This window comes from Diceros bicornis, chromosome 11, assembly GCF_020826845.1.
Source record: "Diceros bicornis minor isolate mBicDic1 chromosome 11, mDicBic1.mat.cur, whole genome shotgun sequence".
Classification (NCBI taxonomy): domain Eukaryota; kingdom Metazoa; phylum Chordata; class Mammalia; order Perissodactyla; family Rhinocerotidae; genus Diceros; species Diceros bicornis.
The window spans coordinates 4484077-4499918 of NC_080750.1; the positions used below are offsets into that span (position 1 = coordinate 4484077).

Consider the following 15842-nt stretch of genomic DNA (forward strand, 5'->3'; position numbering starts at 1 on the left):
GGTTTTGGCAGCAATTGGGGAGAGAACTTGGTAGAGAAGGATTCTTTGAAAGCAGTGAGGCACCCAACAGGGGCTTCCAGATATAACTGTTTAGAGCAGAGGCAGGAAAATGAGGTTCTGCTCTCCATTGCTATTTGCTCTTTCTCTAGTTTAGTTTAGTTTTCCACACTAGTCCCCTAATGGCAAATGAGTATGCACATGAACTTAGGTGAAGGCAGGAGGTACAAAATGACCAACATATTTGACCTTGAAATTTACAGAAATGTAGTACTTTACCAAACACAACAATATAAAATAAGAATTCTAGCCCAACCTTCAAGTGTTATTAATGCTCTAGATAAATCCTTGTCTTTTTTTAAGATTTTATTTTATTTTTTTTTTAATTTTTTTCCCCAAAGCTCCAGTAAATAGTTGTATGTCATAGTTGCACAGCCTCCTAGTTGCTGTATGTGGGACGCGGCCTCAGCATGGCTGGAGAAGCGGTGCGTCGGTGCGCGCCCGGGATCCGAACCCGGGCCGCCAGCAGCGGAGCGCACGCACTTAACCGCTAAGCCACGGGGCCGGCCCCAACCCTTGTCTTTTTGTACTCCCGCACACTTCTGGGAACTCCCAGGGATACACAGCCCCAGTCTAAGAAGTTTGACTTAAGGGAGACCCAGTTTACACTAATAATATCACAGTTTTAGCTCTGCTATCTTTTTAATAAGTCTGTGTGGGTTGCCTGGCTGAAGCATTCATTCCTGGAAACAGTTTTTTCTATATATTTTATCTATTTGTATTTGAAATCTAAACACCACCCACTTGCATATTGGAGATTGTCAATCACTGCATTTAATAAGAAGAAAAATCTTTGGTGGCATTATAGTTAAAACAGACATATTTAGAACTCTGTAACCTGGTACTAAATAGCACAAAGGAGAAGGACAAGTTGGAATAAAAAACCAAAAATGCAGCCACAGCCATAATGAAATCAGAGTAGTCCATATTAGATTCTTACACTGAGTAAATAAATTGAATGACCATAAAATTGGTAATTTACTTGTTGGCTATATATATCATTTTAAAGATGTCTAGCCCCAATGTATTTAAAATCTAAATGGAAAAATGTTCTCAATCCCACATTATTTGATCCAATTTGTTCCCCGGACAATTTTCCCTCTTCTTTTTTCAGTCTGGAACTGCCGACCCTTGTTCCCATGCCATAAAGACTGTGATGTGGGCTAAACCTCACAAATGAGTGGAGTTGAAACCTGTGTTGTACAAATGGTGCCACTGGCCACATGCGGCTGCTAAGCATTGGCGATGGGGCTGGTCTTGAGACGAGATGTAAGTGTAAAATACAACTTTGAAGACTTGGTAGGAAAAGAAAAGAATGTAAAATATCTCATTAATGTGTATATTATTAATCTTGAAATATTAATTTATATGATGTTAAAAATATAGTTGTAGATATATTGAGTTACATAAAATGTATTATTAAATTTAATATTTCTTGCTTCTTTTTACTCTCTTTAATGTGGCTACCAAAAAATTCAAATTTACATATGTGACTTGTCTTTGGGGCTTGCATTATATTTCTATTAAACAGTATTGATTTAAACTATAAAATTCTTTAATTATTACAAGATGTGATGAACCAAAAGCCTTTAAGAGCAGGGAAGGAGCACAATCAGTATTCAAGCAAGCCGATACACAGCGAGACTTCAGAATGAAGACTCCACCGGATGGGGTTAGAACCCGCCAGAGAACTCTGCCAAGATGGGGGAGCGTGTGTGGGTTCAAGAGCAGAGGAGAGCTCTGGAGCAGAGGCTGCTGCGGGGTCAGGGAGGGCAAGGCCTGCGTGTGATGTGTCACAGCCACAGGCAGCCTCTGCTCAGTCTATGAGCGGCCAGGGGTTCACCTCCTAACCCACCTTCTTGCCACCCGTCCGCCCCAACATTCTCCTAAGAACAAGTCGGGCATATTGCTTCTTCACTCAGTGCTCTCCAAGGCATCCCATCACACTCAGAACAGGAGGCAAAATCCCTACAAGGGTCTCCTGGGTGGTCTGGCATCTGCTGCTTCTCTGACCTCACCTTCTGCTGCTCCCTCTCACTCACTTCAGCCACATCACCTCTTTGTTTCAAGAGGCTAAGCAGGAGCCAGCCCAGGCCTTTGCACTTGGGGTTCCCTCTCGTGGACTACCTTCCCTCACATACCCAGGGACTTCCTCTCTCATATTCTCTGGCCTTGGCTCAAATGTTCCCCGTTAGAGGGTTGCCCCGAATCCCCACCACCACACCACCACCTGCACCACCACATCATCACCACCCACACCACCACACCATCACCACCCACACCACCATACCACCACCACCAGACCATCACCACCCACGTCACCCACACCATCACCACCCACACCACCATACCACCACCACCAGACCATCACCACCCACACCACCACTCCACCACACCATCACCACCCACATCACCTGCACCACCACATCATCACGACCCACACCACCACACCATCACCACCCACACCACCATACCACCACCACCAGACCATCACCACCCACGTCACCCACACCACCACACCATCACCACCCACACCACCACACCATCACCACCCACACCACCATACCACCACCACCAGACCATCACTACCACACCATCACCACCCACACCACCACTCCACCACACCATCACCACCCACATCACCCACACCACCACATCATCACCACCAGACCATCACCCACACCACCACTCCACCACCCACAGTACCACACCATCACCACCCACACCACACTATCACCACTCACACCATCACCACCGGACCACTCACTCTACCACACTACCACTTCCTGCACCCATTATCTTACTTTATTTACTCTATTGCACTAATTACCACCTAAGATATAATTTTTTGTTCTTTTCTTTCTCTCCCACTAGGACTGCCAGATTTGAGAAATAATTTTTTAGTTATGTATATCCCAAATACTGAATGGGACATAGTCATATTACAAATTATGCGTTGTTACAAATTATGCATTGTTTATCTGAAATTCAAATTTAATTGGGCATCCTCGATTTTATTTGGTGACTCTATTTCCCACTGCACCCCCCACTACCACTAGAATATGAACTTTGTCTATTTTTTTATTAGTCTTTCCACAGCGCCTAGAAACTGCCCCTTACATTTAATAATTGTTCAAGAAAGAATGAGTACAAGAGAGGCAAATCCATTAAACCCACAGGAAGATGGGAAGCTCCTAGAGCCCTTTCTCTATTGGGAAACTGGAAAAGACCTATAACTGTGGCGGCAGGAGATGGCTTTTTGTCTGAGCTACAGCAGGATCCAGGAAAAAGATGGGAGAGATGCTAACCCAGCAGTGACACCTCCAAGTCACACTCAGGTCCCTCTATCCCATTACAGGAAGGGCACGGGGTAAGAGTGAGGGGCGGAAGTGAGTGCAGGAGGAGTCCGGGGAAGGCAGGCTTCCAGGAATGAGCTTCCAGGGAAGCCCCTGAGCCCCTCCAGGACCCTGTCGGCGGGGCGTGGCTGCCTAGAGGACTACGGCCCCAATGATTCCCACTATGGACACAGAGACTGGGCCATTGTCAATATTTCCATATATTCGGTTGTCTCCTCTCCTCCGTCTGTCCTTCCCTCACCCCAACTCACCACCTTCAGGTGCAAGGCGAGTAGTAGCCGGGGCAATGCTGGCTGTATAAATTATCATGTCATCTAAAGTTCCCCCAAGACCCTTTCAGAATTTACACAAGTGTCATCATTTACTTCATGAACTCACTCTAACATCTGCTTTTCCCTAAGCAGAAGCACTCACAAAACAGTGAAATATTTTTAGTTGAAAGGAGCTAAGCAGGTCATTCTCAACAGATGAAGAAACACATTCAGGGGGCGGAAGTAACTTTTCCAGAGGCAAACAGCGGCGAAGAGGCAGACGTGAGGTTAGAGCCCAGGCCTTCCGACTCTCCACCCCGTGTTCCTTCTGAGTAACTTGTGTCTAATATCTCATTCATTTTTATGTTCCTTTTCTCTTTAATTTTAGCCTCAAACAGGAAAGTGGCCTCGAAGCCTCCAGTCTCAGCCCAGGTTTTCCACTTCTGGTCCTGCGACATAGAGCAAATTGTTGAGCTTCTGCGGGCTCAGCTCTTATTCTATGCAGTGTGTGTGCATAGATTAAATGCTTGCTTTCTCCCAGCTCTAAAAGATAAAGATTTAGTTCTATTATTATTTGTTGTTGTTGTTGGACTAACGATGTCACAGGTGGCTCCTTATTCCTCAGACGTCTGATTAAACTTGGCTAGAGTCTCACTTTCACAGGTCGTGGAGGTCTAAGGGCTGCTCGCTGGGCCCCTCCGCTCGAGGTATTGTGTCTGTGTGTGTGATCTCTGTTCTGCCCCAGACCAGCTCAGACGGGTCAGGCCGTTCTTCACCAGCTACCTCAAGAAGTCTAGTCTCCTCGGGCCTTTTGTGAGCCCAGGATTGAATCCTGTTGTTCTTGGGAGGGTGTCACATCACAGAGCATGCAGTCTGTCTTCTCTTTTCTCCTCCTTGCCCCTCACCTTCCTCCCTCCTTCCCAGACCACCCACGGAATTCAGTTTCAACCTCTCTTACGTGGAGCGATCCAGTCGTTTTTAGCTCCTACTTGCATACCCAACCCCTAGTTCTTTTTCTGTTTCTTTCCTGGAGGCAGTGGCTTTGTAACATAATGAAAGAAGCCTGGGCAGTTAGGTCTGGTTATGAGTAAGGGAACTGGCATCCCTGGAGGGGAGTTTTGTCCTCTTTATCCAAACAGCAGGCTCCCTCCCTAAAATTGGAATCTCTTCGTCTACATTGGTGATATGAATACTAATTAGTAGAAAAGCAGACAGGTCTATCAGCCAGGAACTTAATAAAAATATTCTGTTTCAGATAATTTACTGAAATGGGTCTTCAACTGATTAAAGTAATAACTAAACTAAGCCTAGTAACCAAACTTTCATTATGCTTTTTTTTTAAAGTACAAATGTCTAGAAATGTAAAGTAAGAAAACATGATAGTTGTATCAATCATACTACAGTATGGACACTTTCAGAAATAAGTCTGCTGGTTAACATTTTTTATCTTAGTTTTCTGTACTGCTAATGTAAATAGAAATGTACAAAATATAATTTGAGCAAAGAAATTCAAATGTAAGAGATAGGTAAGAATATAGTGGTGACAGAAAATAGCTAAGTTGAGTTTATTTGGGTGAAAGTTACACAAATGAGAAGAATTATCTGCCTTGAGCATGCCCCTAAATTTGAAGGGCTAGGTAGGAGTCCACATGGGTGACCCCCATCCCAATCCACCTGCTAATGTCCTCCCTTCTCTTTCCAGCTCCACTTCTATTATCCATCAGGGAGGGCCTTGGGGGTTGTGTGTGAGCTCCACTGCCTATAAGCTCTGCCCACAGCTCCCTACCAACGGCTGCTCCAAGGCCACCCACAGGTTTAGAGGTGCCCACACCAGCTGTGTGGTCCACCCTTGGGAATAATGACCTGGGAAAGTGGCCAAAACAGGCACTGGAAGCAGACTCAGGGCAGCTGAGGCAGGAATTCTTGGGTCCAGATCACCTGGGACACGGTCTAGAAGGAGGGAGACAGGGCTTTGAGCAGGCAGCTCTCCTTGGCCCTAAGGAGTCCTCAGCCCGTGGGGAGGGTCACACCACAAGGGGGACAAAGGAGGCCAGAAGAGGAGCACTGGTTGCCTGGGTCTACGGGAAACACTAGGCAGTATTTCCTCTGTAAACAACTTATGAAAGGTACAAAAGTCAGCCAAAACCAGCCAGAGAGCATGATGCCACATGCTCTACATCTCTTTCCTGTACATAAAAAATTGTTCTCTGTGTGTACTCTGATGAAAAAAAAACATTACGAACAAAGCCTTATGTTTTAGGAAGAAAAAATATCCAAATGGATGAAGGGGGTAATGGAAGTGGCAGAGTCTGTTAGGACTGGGCTAAGGCAGACACACCACAGTTGCTCAGCTCCTGGCATTACATGAATCCCTTCTAAATTAGATAATCAGTGTTTTCTGCAACTTTCCCTGTTACTGGGGCTGCTGGAAAAGAAAGTGCAGTGGCAACAGCTTATTGGCATCTGACATCCCCTCACAAGGGATGGAGGGAGAGGCTGTGACCCGTGTGCATCCAATCACAGAGGGACTCGGAAGTTCTATCAGATGTTTGCAGAGAGACGAGCATCCATCTCTGGATGCAGGTAGGAAAGAATGAAGCCCCAGGCGTGATTGGCAGCCACCTTCCAGCCACGAGGAGAGCAGGAATTAGATGAAGGTGGCATCGTAGGAGACAGAGCCAAGAGACGAAAGAACCTGGGTTCTTCGTGATGAGGTTTAGCTGCCAGAGCACAGCAAAGCTGAAGGCTGCATCAGTGCTGGACGTTCAAGTTACATGACCAATAAACACCTCCATTTTAAAGACTGTGCTCTTGATAATATATCCATTTCTGAAGTTTAAAAACCCAGCTAATTTTTTCTTTCCTAAAGTACAGTTCTCAATAACAAATATCTGTATAGTTTGCATGATAAATTATTCTTTTCCCTTGGGAAGAGAATGTGCCTAATTATTAACAGGAATGGTAAATGGTTCTGTCCAACTGGAAGAATTCTCAAGATCAGTCAAGAGGAGCAGAAAGAGACGATAACAGTCCTTACTCAATTTCGCTTACACCCAGGAGGTTTCCGAGTCATGGAGTTGTTAATGCCTCCAACTCAAAGAGGAAAACAGTCTATTCTGATTTAATAATGTCTTTTAATGAACAGTTACATTTATTATTATCTTTATTTTTTATGATTAAGCTTTGAGGTAAATATGATCATCCTCACTTGACAAATGAAGAAACTAAGGCTCAGAGAAGGTGAGTAACTTGTCTAGGGTCACACAAAGACTGCATAGCAGAGCTGGAATAGTCTGAACTTAAAATCCACACCCTTCACAGAGGGAGCAGAACTCTACCACAAGCACCTGGTGACCCTGAGTGAAACACTTATCCTTTCTGTGTCTCAGTTTCCTCATTAACAAAATGGAGATAAGACTAGCACCCACTTCCTAGGATTGCTGTGAGGAGTAAGTGAGCTGATATGCACACAACACTCAGGACAGTGCCTGACAGTAGATGCTGAAGAAATGTAATTACTATCGACCACACTCTTCTATTGCCTGCACTGGGTAGAGAAGACAGAAAAGAGGATCCTGAAAAAAACTCCATTTCTCATCAATTAACCCCACCAGTGCTATTTCACAGTTAGATAACCATTACTATCCCCTTGGCAATGTAGCCTGATGTCAAATGAATGGAATTGGGTAAAGGCTAACCTGCTTTGATTGTCACAAAAAGTTACATTTCATTGAAGCCTTATTTTTAATATAAATTTCAAAATCGAGAGTATCATTTAGAGATCACAGCTAATGATACAAGAATAGGTTTTGTGCTAATATTGATTTAATATTTTAGTGGTCGTAAAATTGGAGAAAAAGAAGTCCATGATGAATACAAAACCCTATAGTGGTTACTAAAACAGTGTTTTAGAAACAGCATTCTAAGACCAAGGTTGTCCATGATTTAATTTGTTAAGTACTGCAACACAGTGATAGTTTCTCTTCTCCTTGCCAACTGCTGCCCATCTTTTAAGTCTCACCTGAAGTCACCTGTTCAGGGAAGCATCCTCGACCCTCTGCACCAGGCCAGGCTGCCCTGCACTTCTCTGCCACAGGATTTAACAGCACTGCAAATTAACAGATTTTTGGTATAACTGTTCATTTAACGGCCCTGTCTCTAATGAGGCTGGAAATTCCACAAGGGCAGAGACAGCTTCAACGTCAGTGACCAGGTGGTGCCTGGCACTTGGTAGTAAGGGCTGAAGGGATGATCAAAGAAATCAATAAGCGAATCAATGGATACATTTAAGGAAGTTTTTAAAAAAGCTTTCCCAGATTATGTATGCAATTTAATCAGATCTAGTAAATAAGTATTTTTGTGATACCCTCTATAAAATATAGTGTCTTTTCAATTAAAATGGAAAATAAGTGGACTTGCTGATGTCATAATTCATTCAAGCACATCTGCTTTGTTGTTCCTTTGCGACACCCTGTGAGCAGCTTCCTGTCTGCTCACATCCCTCTTCTTGTCAACCCTATTCCCTCAACTTTTCATTCTCCCCTCTCCCAATATTTTCATTTAGTAGAAAGATAACTGGTATCAAATTTTGTAACAACATGCCTAAAATGAAGTCAGGAGGAAAGTGGTTTTAAAAAAACCTTATTATAATTGTTTTACTTCAAGCCAGCATTGAATTACCTCTTTCAATTAACTTTTTATTCCTCTCTAAAGGAACTTAAAATTAATTACATAAAGAATAGGAATATCATTTGTTCCACTTATCAAGTAAAATTGAATGAAAAGCTCTTTAAGAGTAAGCTTGTATATAAAACCGAGAATGTATGAATCACACTCAGGGATGAAGTGATTGGACCATATGAAATATTTTGTATCAGGAAAATGATGATGTTTCTTTAAGAAGAAAGAACACATCCTATGACTATAGTTACTATAGTTCTTATAGTTATATAGAGAGAAAACAGTCATGTATTCTTGAATTCTAATGTACACGACTGCTAACTTTAAAAGATAGAAAAATTAATAAAAATAATTTAATTCTCAACTTTAACCTGCAAAAGGATTGAATTGCTATAAGACACTTCCCGAGAACAATTACTTAATCTGGAATCAGAAATCAATTACTTTATTTACTCCAAATATCTTTTCTTCAAGTCTAAAATCGAAAAGTCATACATGTATTAGGTAAGAGATCACTGGGTAAATTCTGCTACAGGAAATTTTAAGCTAACTAACCAGAAAACAAGCGGAACTATAACATAGTCAAATCCTTCAGGAATTTAATTCAGACGGTTTAATGATAAGAGTCAACATAGCCAAAGAAAACAGTGTATATTTCGTGATTACAGTAAGTGAACCAAGAATAAAAAATACTGAGTTCATTGTATAGCCCACTGTATAGATCTGAATAAATAGCTTGACCTTTGGAAGCCTGAAAGCCTCAATTTATCTGCTCTCTAAATATACTTATAATAAAAATGCCATTAGAAGCAGGCTGTGAGGATTAATGTCAGTGAAGAACTGTGAGACCCAGGGAGAAGAGATGAAAAGGAACTCTAAATACCAATAACGATGAACTAATTAAAATTTAATGTTACTTAAAAATCACATAGCTATCTGGGATAGATGCATAGATGATATACTAATAGCAACTTTTCATTTGTATTATATTTTGAAGTTTTAAAAATAATAAATTCCAGAAAACACTTGAAAAATACATGAAACAAGATCATCTGATATTTATCTTTTGCTTTGGAAACAAGCCCTATGACTCTGGGGCATCAGAAATGTTCTTGCTTGCTTAGACAAAATAATTTGTTTTTAATCTTGAAAATATTTAACATTATTTTCCTAGTAACAGAGAGTCAAGGATGTGAACTAAAAGCTACACAAATGAGACTTTTAATGCGCCCTGTCCCTGTTCCCGGACCTCCTCCTCCATGGCATTTACACAGTGCTGGGCACTGACTGCTATCCAAATAACCTGCCATTATGATGATTTATTCTTATGGGTGCCAATTAACGGGAAAATGCGGAAAGAGTAGAAAAATAGAGGGTTCTAATAACACCTATTAAGAGCTGAGATTTTAAAACAAAAATCGTAGACACAATTTATTTTGTCAAAGGACTCTTCATTTAAAAAAATGGTTCTACCACAAAATTATTTCAAAAAGCCCCCAGTTCTCCAGTATATCTGAGAATAGGTTTAACTGACAAATATTCAGATATACATCTCTTCATGTATGTGTGTGTGCGCGTGTGTATGAGAGAGAGAGAGAGAGAGAGAGAGAGAGAGAGAGGGAGAATGAATCATGAAGCATAAGTAAAATGTTAATTATACCTTTAAACAAGATCTATTCATGAGAATTACAAAAATTTTTGTGTCCAATATAATTAGCCAGAGAAGAAGAGGGCAAGGTTTCATATTTTCAGGTAGGACTTAGCATGAGATCTGCATCAACTGCTTCTGCTGTTGGAAACAAGTCCAAATTATGGAAATAGCTTTCAGAATTGGGAACAGAGGATGCTAGAAGCTGGTTGAATTGGAAATGAGACATGGGTGACCTTTTGTGGGATCTCTTAGAGACCTAGAGATAAATTAGTACAGCCCCCTCTCTCATTTTTCAGATGAAGCCACCTTGAGACCAGAGAGAAAAAGGGTCTTTCAGAGGCTGCAGGTGGGTTGGGAGAGCATAGAGCATCCAACTCCAGGACAGGGCTCTTGGGTGGGAGAGTGGAGAGAGCGCCAGGGGACAGAGAAACATCCTACCTTCTTGTGTAATTCTGCATATTCATTTTCTTCAGATCATGAATTCCACCGGCTTCTGCTCCCTGCTTGAGGGTAAGCCTAGGGTTGAAACTCTTCAGGTGTGATGACACTACTACAGATACTAGGTAACATTTATTGAGCACTCGTTACACTTCGTTCACTTTAGAGGCATTATCTAGTTACGGCTGCAAGGTCTGTATTTATATTTTACAACTGAGCCTTAGAAAAATTAAGTAACTTGCCCGAATGAGGACAAGAACTTGAAGCATTCTCTCTCTGACTGCAGAGTCTGCACCCTTTCCTCTGTACCACACGGCCTCCCACTTCTCACAGGAGGTTGCTCAACAGCCCTTCATAGATTGTGATGACAGAAAGAGCTAGATTGGAGTTTAATGCCATGTTACTGCTTACGTAAGTCTTTTTTCCTAATACAATCTGAAGAAACGGAAGAGCATTACAAAAATAAGAAATATTCAGATTAGCAGTCAAGGTGACCAAGATTTAAAGAAAAATAGTGTAAAAAAAAAAAATGTCACCACTAAGTTTATTGGCCAAAGCCAATCACCAATTTTGTCAATCTGAATGGATGGAAAAGTTCCAGCAGAAAATATTTTCTTAAATAGTTTAGTTTTCTTCTGTATAAGAGAAAAATCTTATAAAATCTTTTTATTTTCTAGTTATTTGCTGTATTTCTGATGGCTTAGAAATCATATCCTTTCTTAACCATTTTCTGAAAACTATTTTCTAAGCATCAAAAGTACTTCTTTGGAAAAAGTGAAATTGAATGTGGAAAAAAACATTTTCTCAAGATAGCTTAAGGACATTTAGGTACTTTCTAAAAAAATTATGTCATTGTAAGCTCTCTTCTTAGAAAAACAAATTCTAGAGATCCAAGACACATTTCATATGCTCTAACTATAGAATTATTACTTTATTTCCAACCGCGTTTTTATTATCTAAATGACTTGCCATTTCAGTGAAGGCAACTTGTTTTTTGCACTTTATTTTCCTAAAGATGATATAGCAGATATTACAAATGTTAGATAATGACTAGAATTAACAGAAATTCCACAAACAAAGTTTCAGGTTAAGTTCCATGGAGTAGGAAAACCAATCTTAAACTACATGATGGTGATACCTTCATAGAAGTGTGAAACCACTTAGCTTCCCCAGGCTTTACAGAAAACACTTTAAAATGCCACAAAGATGTATAACAACACATAAAACTCCAAATATTAACTGTCTATTGCCTTGAAATATAATTTAAACTTGGTGACTATGACAAGAAAATGTCACATTCCTTTCTCTTGCTAAGGAAATTGCATATTTCCTTTGCAAAAATAAAGAATATGTAGTCTTCAGAAACATACATATGACAGTTTTAAAGTTGTTTTGTTTCAGGTTAAAGGTTTCTATAAATTTTCATGACTGTCTCAAAGTTGAAAAAAGAAAAGAAGCCAAGAAGAAAAAGCAAAACACTAACCTTAGGCATCCAAGGTTTATTTTTCACCAATGTTAAAAACAACATTTATGTTCTATCCATATTTTATGCTTTCTAAATATTATCTTGATTTACATAATTTTCAAATCCATCTTAGAATGAATACATTTTCACATTTTTGCTTGTGTCTCCTTCCATGATCTGCAATATTCTAAACAGAAAGTTAATCTCTCTTTTCCAGGATTTGTGAAGCAAATGGATACACATTTACTAAACAGAAAACAGAGCTGTGGCATGGGCAGTTAACTAGTGAGGGGTGTGCAATGTTTGGTCTGTGGACTAAAGGACACCACCAGCCACGGAGGAAAACATTAACTTCACCTGGGAATTCTGGAAACAGAGAGCCTCTTTTAAAACAATCAGATTTCCAGAATTTCACTAAAATGAAACGAAAGCAAAGTTTAATAGTAATATCCAACACTGTCATAAGGGCTTTATGTCTATTACTCATTTGATCCTCACTTTGACCCTGTTAGGTAGGAACTGCTGTTGTTTCCCTTTTACAGATCGAGGAAACTGAGGCCAGAGAATTTAAGGACTTGGCCAAAATTCGCAAGGCCCCTAAGTGTCAGACTCATGCTCTTAGCCACTCAGTAGGTTTTAAACTGGGATCGTTTATCTTTTATTAGAGAAGAAAAGACTGACAAGATAGAAAAGGTCACTAGGAGATCTATTCTGTCTGTAAAAGTTGGGCTCCTTAACGATTTCAGAATTCAACTCAGAGTGGACGGATTTAAAACCCTCTGGGAAGCCAAGCTGATGGGACACAGGATTTCAAAGGGCCAGTCCAAAAGCTCTGAGGGAGACAGGAAAGACCCTAGCTCAGCTCCCTGGCTCCTGGTGGACTGGCCCAGCTCACAGCTTTGTTAGCTGCCACCACGTCTTCCCTGGTCACTGCAGAGGTTCCAAATCAAGGACCAGTCAGGACTGTTGCGCACAGAACACCAGACCCACCTGCTAGATACTTTGCCCAACTGGTGAGTACATTGCAGGAATAAAAGTACACTTGCACATGGATATGCCTATGCAGAGCTGTAGAGTTGGGTTTTTTTTACTTTTTTTCCCCTTATTATTAACAATACAATAAAAGTGTGCTACCAGAGCTTGGCAAGTCTATTTCACTCCTAATTTTGCTTAACAGGAAAAAGAGCTTTGCTTCTGGATTCAGATTTCAACAGATTCCCTCTGCAAGAATAACTTTTGTTAACAAAAGAAATAATACATATTACTTTTGTCACGATGAGGATAAGCTAGAGGTCATTTTGTTTATCACAATATTAAACACAGCATTTTGTCTACTCCATATATACTTATGAGAAAGATATAGTTGTATGTCATACATAACTTACCAAAATAAAATGGAAAATTTCCTGAGTTTCTGACTACATAATACATCTTTAAAAATTAAACTAATTTGATCATTTGCACCATAATCTCCCTCTATTTCAAAAGCATAGTGTTTTTATAAGCAAAAAAACTTATTATTAACATTACTGACTAGAATAACTTTGTGATTTTAATCCTCTCCAAATGACCAAAAATACTATATTCTATAGAACTCACCTTTTGCCCATTCATCCCTGGAATGCCAGGTGCTCCAACAGGACCCTAAGGAGACACATGATTAAATTACATTGATATCATAACCAAAAAATACTTCAATTCTAAATGTATATTGTACTAGTTATATCAGCCATAACTTTACCTTGCCACAACACGTCTGGGAGGCTGTGTTTTTCAGATCTTTCCACATATACAATAATGTAGGCAGATTCATCAACCTTTCCCAGAAACTATGGGGTTAAATTTAACCGTGTTTCTAAATAGCCACTTAATCCCAATATGATTTTAAAGAAATCCACACCATAAATTGAGATCCAAAGCTATCAGAAGGCCACATGGCTTTAAATTTGGGCGCTTTTAATAAATAAATAGGCCTACTTCCATCTGGAAAAAGCCCAGCAGTAGCAGTAACTTTTGAATGTCATGAGTTTAAATACCATAAAACAAAAAGGGTAATTAAAACAACAACCATTTGTTACACAAATAAGGGACCCATGCTGTAAACTCAAATTTGCTGTATTTGAAGCATTTCCCCCTGGACATTCAGGGAGTACATTTCAGCCACTAGAGCGTGAATACGTCTTCCAAAGTAGACAGAAAAGATGTTACAATGTTAAACACTGACTAGGAACAACACAAATTGCGTATATAATATATTAAGCGCGTATGTGCATGTGCACATGCGCACTGGGGTAATGCGCATGCTCGGACATGGCGGGGTGAGCTGAGAACAAGAGAGCCAGTTATTACCCGGAAAATCTGTGACATTTAACTGGATACAGAAACATAAACGAATGTTTTCAAATAGTGATGTCATTTCCCTCTGTACACTTCCCTTTTAGGCCCTGGAGAAACCATTTTTAAATAGAATGTGCTTATTCTTTGTCTAGGACTAGAAAATAGGTTTTTCTTGGTAGATGGATGATATTAAATTGCTTTAATAATCATGGAAAAAAGTTTTTTAAAAACAGTAATTGTAAATCTAAAACTTCTCTAAAAAATAAAGTCTATTAAAAATATAGTCATTATATGCAAAAAACATTGAGATGGCCAGTTCTTTAGTGCTTTCATGGTTATATTGAGTGGGTCATTAAAGGACTTCCTGAAGCCTGAGGCAGTAATTTTATCCTGGTCGCATGTGGATTAAGGTAGCTTTACAATTTCACACTATGCTTAATAGAGACATTATTGCGAAGGACAAAGTGTTCCTACACACAAGTTGTCTCACAACTTACTGGCTTTTGCTTGGTTTGTAGGATCATGTTTCAACAGATGCCACATGCCTAGTGCTTGGGGGATAAGAAGTCTCTATCTTTGATGGATTCCAAAGATAAAGAATAATCACTTTTCCACCTGTTGTAATACAATTGTTTTCTTTAGTTTTCTGCAGGTTAAATATCCTTTTTCTCCCCCGCAGTGGGGTGGGAGGTGCAATGGGGAATGGGGACTCAGTGATATTTTGTTGGCAAAGGGCCATCTACCTGCTATTGATATATTTACTACTGTGGTATTGATGCAATTTTAGAAGTGCTAGACCTTCTCCATCAGAATGTAATGATCAATTCTGATGACTGTGGATAATGTTGAAATGACAGTCAGGAAGACCCTTTTCAGGTTACCTCAGCAAAGGAAAACACTCATGGGCCACGGGAATACAGCCACCAAGCAACAAGTCTGTCTTTTGTTCCAGTCAGTTCTATGGTCATTTGTTCATCATACATTTGAGCCAGGCTATGCATTCAACTTGCACTGCCAAAGGACCCTGCACATTCTAAGTTTTGTCACAACGTTTTACCAGTTTTTAAATTAAAAATTCAATAACCTACAAGTTTGACAGACAGCTTAAAAAAAGAGTCTGCTCCGGATTTATTGGATTTTCTACAATGGAGTTGATTAGAAATCTAATGGCCCACGTTATATGATTATATTTTTAGAAAGCCAAATGCACAAACCAGACCGCTTCAGCATGGTTTACAGTAGCTAATTCCACTCCCGTCTCAAGCTGGCCGTCAGGCAATGGAGGATAATTACTTCCACAGTATTGTTTATACTCTACCTTTTGTCCTGGAGGCCCCAGAGGACCCTAAACAAAGGAAAACAATCCAATTAACATAGTACCGTAACCATTTAAAGTCAAATGACCAATTAAAACTGGTCTATTCTGGAAGCTTCTCCGTGCCGAAATATGCTGATGTTTTGTACATCAAGGAAAATGAAAATTTTCGGTTGGAAGTACACAATGGGTCTTTTCTTCTCTCTTGTTCTCTTTTGAAGAACATTAAGCATATGCAGTAGGATTCTGATTTTTCCTTTAAAACAAGAAAGAAGCTTTGCTGTTCCAGCTC

At 40.1% G+C, this 15842-nt stretch overlaps 1 protein-coding gene across 1 annotated transcript in view; it reads right to left on the minus strand.

Moving 5' to 3' along the window:
- COL25A1 (collagen type XXV alpha 1 chain) overlaps nucleotides 1–15842 on the minus strand; it is a 440619-nt gene that overhangs the window by 89063 nt on the left and 335714 nt on the right. The window contains exons 11-12 of the mRNA XM_058549892.1: nucleotides 15554–15580; nucleotides 13498–13542 (exon numbers count right to left, since the gene is read on the minus strand). Coding sequence (XP_058405875.1) covers nucleotides 13498–13542; nucleotides 15554–15580 — 72 coding nt within the window. The remainder of the gene's footprint in view (nucleotides 1–13497; nucleotides 13543–15553; nucleotides 15581–15842) is intronic.